This window comes from Xiphophorus hellerii, chromosome 4 (assembly GCF_003331165.1).
Source record: "Xiphophorus hellerii strain 12219 chromosome 4, Xiphophorus_hellerii-4.1, whole genome shotgun sequence".
Lineage (NCBI taxonomy): Eukaryota > Metazoa > Chordata > Actinopteri > Cyprinodontiformes > Poeciliidae > Xiphophorus > Xiphophorus hellerii.
The window spans coordinates 898,371-910,837 of NC_045675.1; the positions used below are offsets into that span (position 1 = coordinate 898,371).

General features: G+C 51.4%; 1 protein-coding gene across 1 annotated transcript in view; it reads right to left on the bottom strand.

Moving 5' to 3' along the window:
* Nucleotides 1-560: 560 nt before the first annotated feature.
* herc1 (HECT and RLD domain containing E3 ubiquitin protein ligase family member 1) overlaps nucleotides 561-12,467 on the bottom strand; it is a 41,094-nt gene continuing 29,187 nt past the window's right edge. Inside the window, exons 47-67 of the mRNA XM_032560822.1 lie at nucleotides 12,317-12,463; nucleotides 12,144-12,245; nucleotides 11,901-12,074; nucleotides 7,263-7,562; nucleotides 7,129-7,194; nucleotides 6,932-7,057; nucleotides 6,258-6,396; nucleotides 5,995-6,176; nucleotides 5,761-5,916; nucleotides 5,566-5,688; nucleotides 5,386-5,488; nucleotides 5,071-5,240; nucleotides 4,854-4,992; nucleotides 4,427-4,596; nucleotides 4,189-4,358; nucleotides 3,936-4,101; nucleotides 3,756-3,832; nucleotides 3,065-3,317; nucleotides 2,427-2,579; nucleotides 2,045-2,350; nucleotides 561-1,049 (exon numbers count right to left, since the gene is read on the bottom strand). Of these exons, the coding sequence (XP_032416713.1) occupies nucleotides 864-1,049; nucleotides 2,045-2,350; nucleotides 2,427-2,579; nucleotides 3,065-3,317; nucleotides 3,756-3,832; nucleotides 3,936-4,101; nucleotides 4,189-4,358; nucleotides 4,427-4,596; nucleotides 4,854-4,992; nucleotides 5,071-5,240; nucleotides 5,386-5,488; nucleotides 5,566-5,688; nucleotides 5,761-5,916; nucleotides 5,995-6,176; nucleotides 6,258-6,396; nucleotides 6,932-7,057; nucleotides 7,129-7,194; nucleotides 7,263-7,562; nucleotides 11,901-12,074; nucleotides 12,144-12,245; nucleotides 12,317-12,463 (3,408 nt within the window). The 3' untranslated portion in view covers nucleotides 561-863. The remainder of the gene's footprint in view (nucleotides 1,050-2,044; nucleotides 2,351-2,426; nucleotides 2,580-3,064; nucleotides 3,318-3,755; nucleotides 3,833-3,935; nucleotides 4,102-4,188; nucleotides 4,359-4,426; nucleotides 4,597-4,853; nucleotides 4,993-5,070; nucleotides 5,241-5,385; nucleotides 5,489-5,565; nucleotides 5,689-5,760; nucleotides 5,917-5,994; nucleotides 6,177-6,257; nucleotides 6,397-6,931; nucleotides 7,058-7,128; nucleotides 7,195-7,262; nucleotides 7,563-11,900; nucleotides 12,075-12,143; nucleotides 12,246-12,316; nucleotides 12,464-12,467) is intronic.

A 12,467-nucleotide genomic window follows, 5' to 3' on the forward strand; every position in this document is an offset into this window, starting at 1 on the left:
AACAAAGCGCGCCCTCTAGAGGTCAAAGCTCTGCTGCACGGTTTTAAAGATCTGACGTCATTAGAATTTAATATACACGAATCAGGCATAACATTATGACCTCTAATGTGAGGTGAAGAACTGGTTATCTCTACCTCCACATAGCTACAGTTTAAAACTGGCTATCCTGAGCTACCTCTGGAGGCATGCTGCTTTCTCCTACTACTCTCCAATTTTCCATTATTTGCTGTTATTTCAGCTTTTAACTTTAGATTCCCTCATTTTTTTACTCTGCATTGAAGCAACACCTGGTCTGTGATGTTTTGCTGTGATTAACTTCCTGTCTCTCCTTCATCCTGTATCCTTTAAGACTGTCTGTTTCTCTCCTAGATGAAGCCACTAACTGCTCCATTTTATGAAACTTTAAGTTTCTGTCTTTTAGTTTAAGAAAACAGAGCAGAGACACAAAAAACAGATCAACTGAACCAGGAGTACTTTCTATTCTAGAGAACATGTAGAGTTGATCCTTTAGTGGCTTTAATTTTTGCTTTCCATAGAGGTTCCATATTTCAACAGATCAGTTCTGCAGCATTTTTTTTATTTTTTTATTTTGTTTGCTTTGGGAAACTCGCTGCCGCCAATGAAAACAATAAATATGGATACAATGCAAAACATTTTCCTAATGAAGCATTTTACACAATGTACAATCTTTACCCAGATATTCTGTACACGTTTCCAAATAGCTCTGTGGGAGGAAACCAGAATTAACACACTTCCTGTGGATTTCCATGATAAAAACTAATAAACCACAGAGAGAAATGAAAGTTGTGCCGATATTAGAGAAATAAAACGGATGTAAAAGAGTTTGCGGTCGCGTGGAAGCATCAGTAGTCCGTGTCGGAGCCCTCTGCGTTGTCCACGTTGCGGGAGAGCATGTAGTTGTCCATGTCGATGGAGCGGCAGTTGTTGATGGCGTAGCGCAGCCGCTCGGCCATGACGGCCTGGCTGGAGTACGGCGGCAGGCGCAGCTGGAAGAAGCAGGTCTGGGAGGTGGGGAGGCTGTCGTACGGCTGAGGAGGAACAGAGAGCGTCAGCAGAGAGGATACAGCCGTCCGTCCGTCTAACTGCTGGCGTTCTGACTAGTCACTATGAAGTCCAATTCAACTGAATTTGACAAATAAAATTAAAAATATGCTAAAATAATTTTTAATAAAATTTTTTTATTCTATCTATAATTTTAAAAATGCAATCAGTTTTTTATGATGATCTAGTAAAGGCCTTTGAAGATGATGGAAAGTCTTTTTTGGCTGGAAAGCCAAAAAAGAAAAAGGAAAAATCTAAAGAAATCTAAAGATTTTTCTAAAGATTTCTGAGATTTTGGCTGAAATTTACTCCTTTTTTTATCTACAACCTCCAGAGTACGCTCACACTTTTTCTGTTCTATGATTAGAGAATATAATTTATAATCAAATTTTCAACTTGTGGAAATTTTCTGATTTGAAAAATCTAAAGATTTACTAGAAAAACCCACAAGAAAATATTTTGTAAATTTCTGTTTGAAAAAATCTTACAATTTTGACTTCAAAGTCAGAAATCTCAAAGTTTTTTCTGTAAATTTTGGAGTTTTTTTGTAGAAATTTAGTCTTTTTTCTGTCTGTAATGGCTGTAATATGCTGTCGTATCTGATAAAATATAACTGAATAATTTAGTGAAATGTTCTTTGCCGTTCTCATCTTCCTGTCAGTCATTAATCGCAGCGTTTGATTGATTAATGTTTTAATCGATTGACAGCATTAATATTTTGTGCAGTTTGGGTTTAATTGCTGCTCTGATTTGTTTCTCTCTGGTCCAGCTGACGATTAATCGATGACTAAATTAGTTGACGATTGTTTTACTAATCGATTAATCGTTTGGGTTTTGTAGCATCATCTCTGGGTTTGCTAAGTGGGCCAGAAGCTAGTTCTGTTTGTTTCTGAGCAGAACCGGGTCAACTGCAGTGAGGAATGTGGAAAGTTGTCTCAGTCGGTTTGGGTCGGTCCCAGTCAGTTTGGGTCGGTCCACTCACCCGGTCCACCTTCATGATCTGGAACCGCTGTGAGATGTCGGCGGTGTTAGCGGGCAGCCGGGAGCGCCCGGAGACAAAGCGCATGAAGAGGACGCGCTCCTCGTTGGAGAACTCCTCCAGGGTCTGCCAGAACCACTGGACCAGCGCGTGCTGCTCGTCCACCTCCCGGTACCGGACCACCTTCTTCAGAACCTCGCAGCAGATCTCCGGCATGCCGCACACCATCTGCTCCAGCTGCCGCGCCGTCAGCAGCGACAGCAGCGGCACCGGCACGATCCACGACATGCCCTCACGCACCGCTGCCACCTGGCGGATGGGAGGAGGACGGACAGGTTAGTGAGCGGTTCCGGTTCCGGTTCCGGTCCCGCAGGACTCCGTTTACCTGTCGGTCGATCTCGTGCAGCCGGTACTCGACGGCCCGCTCCACGTACTCCTTCCTGTTGGAGAAGGAGAGCGGGATGCTGCCTCCGCCGGGAATTATGGGAACCATCTTCCCGTCCGCGCTCTGACCCACGAACGAGTCCAGAGGTATCATCTGGAAAAGAACCAGCAGGACCGGGCTTAACAGAACCAACAGAACCAACCTGAGCGGGCCTGACAGACCAACAGCAGCAGCTGGAGCGCCACCAACAGGCTGGTTCTGGTGTTTACTACCCAAGTTTCCACAGACCCAGGTGGCGTTTAAGGATCCAGGAAACGTTCATTTCGATTTGAGCCAAAACAACTTGTGTAAATCAAGGAAAATGATTCCACAGGTCAGAACTTCCAAATACACAGGAATAGATACAATTCTGTAAAAAGTCCATTAAAAGTTGGGAGATTATTATCTAAACTTTTAATTTGTACGTAGATGTGCTGCAGCCTGAGGAACCGTCTGTTGACAGGCTGCACAGGAGGAAGAATAAAGGTATTCTATTCTAACTCGGATCAGAACGGTCGGTCCCAGCCCGTCCGGGTCCCGGTCCCCAACTCGTGCAAGGTGTTCTCCGATCAGAACCGGGTCAGAACAGGCTGTCCCACCTCGTGGAAGCTGTCCTCGGTGATGCCACTGTCCTCGATGTGCAGGATGCTCTTCAGCGTCTGGACGTACAGCAGGTCCACCTCCTCCAGGTCCTCCAGCTGCAGCGGGATGCAGCACAGCTGTTTCCATACCAACGGCGCCAGGTGCAGGTCCAGCGGCTTCTTGGTGCGCACCGCCACGCCCATCAGGATGCCCAGGAACTTGAACTGGATCATGTGCTCGTCCAGGCAGGCGGACGGGTTGAACAGGAACCTGGAGGAAAACAAGAAGATTAGATCGATGCAGCTGCAATACTGATAACAGATTAGAGTCATCTTCTAACTCAACTTTTGCAGAAACATTATTTTCTTTTTACAGATGCAGAAACAAATTTTCTGTCGTCCAAAAATTTCCCCGTGACGGTTTTGGGAGCAGTCAGGCCATAAAGCTTTAATATTATTTATCATAATTTACTGTGTTTTAATTCCAACGCAGCTCAGATTTTTCTCATGAATTAAACAAAATTCACAGGATTTTTATCTAGTAAACCTGAACTGAACAAAAATGGAGCAAAATGTCACATTAATTCCTCGTCAGGTGATGCTTATTACTTTCTAGTGGCTTCGTTTTTGATCATTTCATTTCAATCACTCTGACAACCATGAGGTGAGTTCACTGATGGCGGGATTTTACAGCTTTCATGCTGCTCACCTGTCTCTGTTGTAGCCGACCTCTGCGGTGGCGTTAGGGGAGGGGATCAGCAGGTCCACCACACCCGTCTCCAGCTCCTGCAAAACATTCCCACCATCAGTCGCCTGGAAACTCCTGGAAACTCCAGGAAACTCCAGGAAACCCCTGGAGTCGGTGAGGGAAGCTCAGAGCTGGGAATACCTGGCACATCTCGGTGATGGTATCATCAAACACGCCGCCAGCGTCGTCCGCCCCCTCGCCCACCAGCTTGACCTTCCAGGCGCGGGACGGCAGCCGCAGATCGGAGGCGTTCAGCTTCACCACCTGCCGGGCGATCTGGACGAAGATCGGTTTGCACTTCCGGCCGCTGGGGAGCCGAGGAGGAGAGAGGAACCGGAGCGTCAGTCGGGTTCTGGACTCTAAAGTGGGTTTACAAAGCGGGCGGGTCACTGACCGGGTGGAGATCCGCTTGACGGTGATTTGCGGGCCGTAGTTCTTGCCCTGAACCATGGTCTTCCCGATGGAGCGCACCATGGGCAGTGTGTAGACCCGGGGGGCCAGCAGGGGGCGCAGCTGGCCCTGAACGATGCCCCAGGTCCCGGCGTTGTAGTGGGAGGTGCAGCTCTGCGGAAAAACAGGCAGTGAGGACGGCCGGCCGGGTTCTGGAGGTTCTGCTGCGGTTCTGATCTCACCTGGTTGTTGGGGCTGAGGTTCAGCAGCCGCCACGACGAGTACATGAGGTCAGAGAAATGGTAGAGGAGGCGGAGCCGTGTCCTTACCGCCTCCATGCTGACCTCCTTCAGCCCGCTGTACTGAGGCGGAACCGCCACCGGGAGGCCCAGCTGGAGCGGAACCGACGAGCCTGAAGGCGACGAAGACGAGGAGGAGGAGGAGAAAAGATGGAGGCTGAGGAGATTCTGCATCAGGATTTATTTAACAACATTCCAGATCTACAGTGAAGATTTGGCCCGTAAGCAGCTGCTCAGCTCGCTTATGCTTAGGGCCGGCTCTGGGTCTGACCAGAACCACGTGGCTTATTTTAAGGTCCAATAACTCATTACTTAATTAGGACTGAACAGAAGAGCAAGAACCGGACCGGTGGTTCAGAACCGGGCCTACCTGGCGCGCGCGGTGGCACGCAGGGCGCCGTCCAGGCGGCGCTGTGGCAGCGTCCAGCCGAGATCTGGTTGATGTTCTTCCCCTGCAGCGCCGTCACCAGCGTGGGCTCTCTGACATGGTTGGTGTGGCCCAGACCCAGCTGCGGGATCGGGAACAGAGCGGGTCAGGACCGGACCTGTGGACCCGGTCGGGTCGGTCCGGTCGGGCAGCGGGTTACCTGTCCCTCCGAGTTGCTGCCCCAGGCGTAGACGTCTCCGGTGGAGGACAGAACCAGCGTGTGCTCGGCGCCGACCGCCACGTCCTGAATGTGGATCCCGGACAGCGCCGGAACCTGCTGGGGCCGGTTGTGGTTCCGAGCTCGGCCTTCTGGGAGTCCGATCAGCCGGTCTTAATGGGACGCAAGAAAACATCTCAACATTAGAAACACTAAGCGGTTATTATTATAATTATTATTATTATAATTATTATTATAATAATAATTATTATTATTATGAGGATCTTAGAGCAGACAGATCAGGAACATGGAGGTGACCTTGGCCGAAGGTGTAAACTTTGCCGTCTTTGGTTAAAGCCACGGAGAACTGCGTCCCACAGGCCACCTTCTGGATCCCCGTCCCACAGAGGATGTCCACTTTCTGCGGAGTTAGAGACAGCACCAGAGTTACAAACCAAACAGCTCAGCTCAGCTCGTCCCTCTTCAGCCCAATCCTACCTGGGGAGAAGACTTGGCCGTCGAGTTCCCGAGTCCCAGTTTTCCATAGTCTCCGTCACCGAAGGCCCACACCATGCTTCCGTCTGCAGAGACGACCAGCGTGTGGTTCAGACCGCAGGCCACCTGAGGAGAACCGACAGCTTGAGCCGCTAATGTCCTCTGTCCATCAGAACTCGGCTGATGGGGATCGCTCACCTGTCCCACTTGGTAACCCTCCAGAGCCGTCACCTTCTCCGGAAGCTTCTTGTTGGACGTGTTTCCCAGCCCCAGTCGGCCATAATCTCCGTTCCCGAAGGTGAAAAGCTTCCCATCGGCCGTCACCACCGCAGAGTGTTTGAATCCACACGACATCTGCAGGGCAGAGAGCGTGAGGACCAAGAGCAGAAGAACCCGCGGTTCAAATGCAGCGGTTCCTGCAGACGGACCCACCTGGACCACCTCCTCTCCCTGCAGCGCTTCGATCTGCCGCGGTCGCCGCTGGCGGTCACTGTTGCCGTGGCCCAGCTTGCCATAGTCGCCGTCCCCCCAGCTGAAGACCTCGCCGCTCTCCGTCAGAGCCATGGAGTGGCCGTCGCTGCCGCACGACGTCACCAGCTGGGTCACCACGAATCCTGGAGGGGGAAAACCAAACCACTGGTGTTCTGGATGGTTCTAGTGTCCAAACCGGTTCTGGTCACTGGGGGACGGCTCACCTTGCAAAGCGGAGATGATGGTGAGGACGTGCAGGTCGTCGGAGTTCCCCTGTCCCAGGCGGCCGTAGCTGCCCTCTCCACAGGCCAACACCGACCCGTTGGGCTGGATCACAAAGGTGCAGTTCTGACCACAAACCACCTGCAGAACCAACAGCTGATCAGGTTCAGGCTAATCCAGTGGGAGACACATCCGCTAATGCGCTAATAGTGCAGCTTATTTTCTGTTAATACCTTTCGCTAACCTTGAAAACGTTGAGCGGATTTAGCGACACCTAAAGAAATTTTTCAGATAAATTCTAATTATTTTTTTCAGCCGTTTCCCTTCGTCTCCTCATGTTCGCTCATTTTTTAGCTGCATAGCATGTTGGTGTAGCGCTTCAATATTAGCTAATGCTAAGCAGTGTGTTTGTAGAACTCTTTAGCATATGCTACTGCTAAATACTATTTTGGTTTCACAATTTAGTGCTAGTCCCTGCTAAATGCTGCTGGTGTAGCAATTTAGCGGTAGCTACAAGCACATATGATGTCATGTAGGATTAGCATTAGCTACTGCTCAATGTTGTGATGGTGCAACAATTTAGCATTAGCTTAACCCTAAAGCACTGATTCTGATTAATGCTTTAGGCTTAGTGCAGCTAGCATGTGAGTTAGCGGTTGCTGGTGTGTCTTCAGACCTGCTGGGCCTGTGAGAAGGACGGGGCGGTGGTCGGAACCAGGATGTTCCTGCCGGCCTCGGCCAGCTGGCCGTGCCGACCCGCTCCCCACAGGAAGACGTCACACCTCCCCCCCAGGTGCCAGTCCTGGAAACAAACAAACACAGGTGAGACGGGTCGGGCCTTCAGACGACTCCAGGAGGCGGGTCTGGATCTACCTCCGGCCTGGACGTGGCCCAGGACATGATCTGCTCGTCCATCCCGGCCGCCCACTTCCCGTTGTCCTGGAAACAGACGGAGTGTTAGTGTGAGCCGCAGAGCCGCCGGTCAGACCGCCGCCGCCGCCTCTCACCATCACCAGAGCCATCTCCTCCTTGGGCACCGGCTCCAGGTCAGGAACGCAGAAGGAGTCCGGGAACATGGCGCCGCGGGCGAGGGCCTCGGCCGCCTTGACGGTGGTGGAGAAGCAGTCGAGCCACGCCCACTCGCTGGCGCTCCAGACGGCGGTACCGGACTCCGGAGGACAGCGGCGGAGGTGGGGTGGGGCGGGCGGGCGGCACAGGAGCTGGTCCAGGTGGAGGCCAACCGCCAGCGACGCCAGGCACTGCATGTAGGGGCTGTGGACCAGCTGCTCGCCACAAACCACGTGAGGCTGCAGGGAAACAAACATGGCGTCAGAAAATCCACTTCCTGTTTACAGAAACCAGGGACGGACCAGGGGGTTTGGGCCGACCCGTCTCAGTTTCAGAACCGCCTCAGAGGGCCGGACAATAAATCAGTAACAGTAAATATCATAATAGACACCTGATCAATATCGACAGATAAAACGTCCGATAGAATATTCACTGAACTCCGGTCAAGAACCGAATGGCATTCTGGGAGATGTAGGCAGAGGAAGGCTTTAGCCGCTCAACATCTCACTGCCAGCTAAGCTAGCTGGGTAGCATCACCTCTCTAACTCTCTGGTTGCCTAGCAACACCTTATAGAGTAACACCTGCGCAGCAGCAGGTTAAAGCTGCAGGTTGTAACTTTTATTAATTTTTTTTTTTGTTTGGTTGTTTTTGCTCAGGGAGAGAATCTGTTCACAGATTATCTGTCTCGTATTAAACTGTCACAACATGATTACAGTTTAAACTAATATGTAAAAAACATATATATATTTTTTCTCCAAAGAGTTTTTGCGGCGCTAGTGGCTCGTATTTTTTCCACAGTAGGCAGACAGGAAGGAGGGTGAAGAGAGGGGGAAGACATGCGACAAAGGTCGTCGGGACCGGGAGTCGAACCCGCGACGTCCGCGTCGAGGACTAAGGCCTCCAAACGTGGGGCGTGCTAACCCGCTGCGCCACCACAGCACGCCCCGTAAAAAACATATTTTAATAAAGTTAAGTACTGCAGCTTTAAGGTTTTGGTTCATAACTGCTTAAAAATAAAAACCAACGGCGTGAATAAAAAGTATGGATAAAACGGTCAGTTTGAATAGAATAGAATAGAATAAAAGTACTTTATTCATCCCAGCAGGGAAATTACTTCGCAGTTACAGCATAGAGACAAGACACAATAACAACTACCACTGAGTAGTAGTTGTAGATAAATTGTAAAAATATGAAATGCTGTTAATATAAAAAGCAACTTAGAGCAGTCCTTCCAAAGATTCAAAAAAAAAAATGCAGATATGTATATGTAAATATATGTACAGCAAGTGTGCCACAGTGCAGTTGTGCAAAATTGGACTGATTAGTGCAGAACAATGATTTAGCTTTTATTGTACAGTGAGATGGCCTGTGGCAGGAAGGATTTCCTGTATCTGTCCCTACGACAGCGGAGCTGGAGCAGCCTATGTGAGAAGGTGCTCCGCTGTCTGTCCACTATGTGGTGGAGACGGTGCTGTTCATTGTCCATAATAGACAGAACCTTCTTCAGTGTCCTCCTCTCCACCACAGTTTCCAGGGACTCCAGCCTTAGTCCCAGTACAGAGCCAGCTTTCCTGATGATTTTGTCCAGTCTATTAGAGTCGCTGGCTCTGATGCTGCTTCCCCAACACACAGCAGCAAAGAAGATGGCGCCGGCAACAACACTGTGATAAAAGGTCTCCAACATCTTGCTGCACACATTGAAGGATCTCAACTTCCTTAAAAAATAGAGTCTGCTCATCCCCTTCCTGCACACAGCGTCAGTGTTAGATGCCCAGTCCAGTCTGTTGCCGATTACAACTCCCAGGTATTTGTAATCCTCCACCTCCTCCACCACTTCCCCTTTGACCTTTAGTGGCCGTGAAGGTATCTTCTTCCTTCTGAAGTCAATCACCATCTCTCTGGTCTTACTAATGTTGAGCCTCAGGTGATTCTGCTCAGACCACTCCACAAAGCTGTCCACCAGTGTCCTGTACTCCCCCTCCCCTCCATCCTCTATACACCCGACAACCGCTGAGTCATCAGAAAACTTCTGAAGGTGACATGACTCAGAGTTGTACTGGAAATCAGTGGTGTACAGGGTGAAGAGAAAGGGAGAAAGCACAGTTCCCTGTGGAGCTCCTACGTCACTGACCACCACATCAGACAGGACACTGCCCAGACGGACAAACTGTGGCCTGCCTGTCAAGTAGTCAGTAACCCAGGAGATCACTGAGTCGTCGACACCCATCCTCCGCAGCTTCTCACCCAGCAGCAGAGGCTGGATGGTGTTGAAGGCACTGGAGAAATCAAAGAATGTGATTCTCACAGTGTCTCCTCCACCATCCAGGTGCGAAAGTGCTCGTTGCAGCAGGAAGATGACGGCATCGTCAACTCCTAAGTGGGGCTGGTAGGCAAATTGCAGGGGGTCTAGAAACGTCCTCACCCGAGGCCTCAGCTGGGCCAGGACCAGTCTCTCCATGACCTTCATCACATAAGATGTGAGAGCAACTGGTCTGTAGTCCTCTGGGTCGGATGGCCTTGGCTTCTTGGGAACAGGAACCACATGTGATGTTTTCCACCGCAGCGGGACTCTCTCCAGCCTCAAGCTCAGGTTGTACATGTGTGCCAGTACAGGGGCCAGCTGGCCGGAGCAGGTCTTCAGGATCCGTGGTGTAATGCCATCAGGTCCTGCAGCCTTCCCCTGGTGTAATCGCTCCAACTGTCTCTTAACCTGGCCTGTAGTCACCGTTAGCTGGGGGTAGGTGTTGTTGTCTGCAGTGGAGATGGGGGAGGGGGGGATGGGGGGCTGAAGGAGAAGTGGTGTGCAGGAGAATGCCGGTAGGTGGTTTGAACAACTTGGGGCAGTGTGGATGTGTGGGGGGATGGTGGTGGTAGGGGAGTAGCAGGAGGTGAGCTAAACCTGTTGAAAAACTGGTTAAACTGGTTTGCTCTATCCAGGCTCCCAGATGTCTGTGTGTCCTTCCCCTTCAACCCAGCGATGTGCTTCATTCCTTTCCACACATCTCTCACACTGTTCTGCTCGAGTTTGGACTCAAGCTTCCTCCTGTAGTTGTCCTTGCATGTCCTCAGTGTCTCTCTGAGTTCACGCTGGACTCTCCTCTGCTCCTCCTTATCTCCAGACCTGAAAGCCATCTTCTTTTTGTTTAAAAGTGCCTTCAGGTTGCTGGTAATCCAGGGTTTGTTGTTGGAGAAGCAGCGCACGGTCCGGGCTGGCATGACAGTGTCCTCACAGAATCTGATGTATTCCGTGATGCAGTCAGACATGTTGTCGATGTCCTCCCCATGAGGCCCACAGAGCACATCCCAGTCTGTCGACCCGAAGCAGTCCTGCAGTGCCTCAGCTGCCTCCTGTGTCCACCTCCTCACCGTCCTGATGCGCACAGGCTGCCTACTCACTAAGGGGACATACTTGGGAGTCATCCTTACCAAGATGTGGTCCGACCTGCCAAGGGGGGGCAGGGCTGTGGCGCTGTATGCATCTTTGGCATTAGCATACAGGAGATCCAGCATTTTGTTTTCCCTGGTGGGACAGTCAACATACTGCTGGAAGTTGTGTAGAGTTTTGTCCAATGAGGCATGGTTAAAGTCACCTGTGATGACCATGAAGGCGGTCGGGTGTTGAGTCTGGAGTTTGGCTGTAGTAGAGCTGATGACGTCACAGGGCACCGCTGCATCAGCTGATGGGGGAATGTAAACAGCGATCAAAATGGCGGACGTAAACTCCCTCGGTAAATAATACGGCCGCATTCCCACAGCCAGAAGTTCAATGTCCGGGCTACAAATCTGTTCCTTCACGTTAACATGACCGGGATTACACCACCTCTCACTCACATAAAGTGCAATCCCGCCGCCCTTCTTCTTCCGACTCTTGGAAACAGTCCCTGTCCCCCCGCACCAAGGAAAATCCAGGGACCTCTACGCTGTAGTCCGGAATAAGCGAGTGCAGCCAGGTTTCCGTGAAGCAGAAGATACTGCCCTCCCTGTACTCCTTCTGGGTCCTAACCAGCGCCATGAGTTCGTCCGTCTTATTCCCCAAAGACCTCATGTTCCCCACAATAATCGCCGGTACCGCTGGTTTGTGCCGTCTCCTCTTCTCCCTCCGTTTAACTCCAGACCTGCAGCCCCGGCGTCTCCTCCGTAATTCCTCTGGGACCACAGGCCCGTCTCCGGGCAGCAGCAGAGGCTTACACAGCGCAATCAGCTGTGTAAGCTGATTGCTTACACTGATAGCGGTAAACAATGCCGCTACTCCGTTCGGCGAGGTTCTCCGTAACAAAGAGTAGAAAAAGTAGCAGAAGAACGCAGAGAACAGCGACAGAACCACATCCAGCCATTGTGGAAAGCTTAACTGATGATCTATGGGTTCTTTAAGCATGGATCCTTAATCGGTTACAGCAAATATACACAGATTAACACACACGACGGGAGCTGCGTCTGCAAGCAGCCAGCTGTGCCGGCAACTTGGCAGGAAAAAAGCAACTTGGCAGGATTAAAAAGTAAAACAACAACAATCTAATCAATAAAGAATGATATTGCCTGAGGAGTGGTTTCCATGGCGACGAGTCTCTCAGCCTACCTTCTCGTAGGCGTACTGCTCCTGCAGCATCACCGGCAGCCGCTCCAGGAACGCCCTCATGCAGGGCGCCGCGTTGAGGCCGACCACGCCTTGCCGCTTCAGCGCCGAGCGGCACGTCGCCAGCACGTGGTTGGACGCCATGAACTCTTTGGAGCAGTTCACGACCAGAACGTCCTGGAGATGGGACAGACTCAGAGAAAGGCGACGGAGACCAGGAGGAACAGAAAGAGTCCAATGTCTAACCTTTGACCTGTTGGAGCAGACGGCCACGCCCACGTCTGGGATCCAGACGATGTTCTGGATGGCTCCGGATCCGGCGACGACGGTCTGCAGGACGGATCCGTCCTGTCGGACAGGAAGCAAAAGGTGAGTCCAGGAGGGAAGAAGTCGGGTCGGTCCAGATGTTCGCCTCTTACCCGCAGAGACCAGATGTTCATGAGGCCGCCGACGCCGCCGGAGGCCAGCGCCAGGCCGTCGGGGCTGAAGGCCAGAGTCCGGACCGGCGTGATGTGTCCCTTCAGCTGGAGGACGCACACGGCGCCGTCCTCAGCCCAACGCGGCGACTGC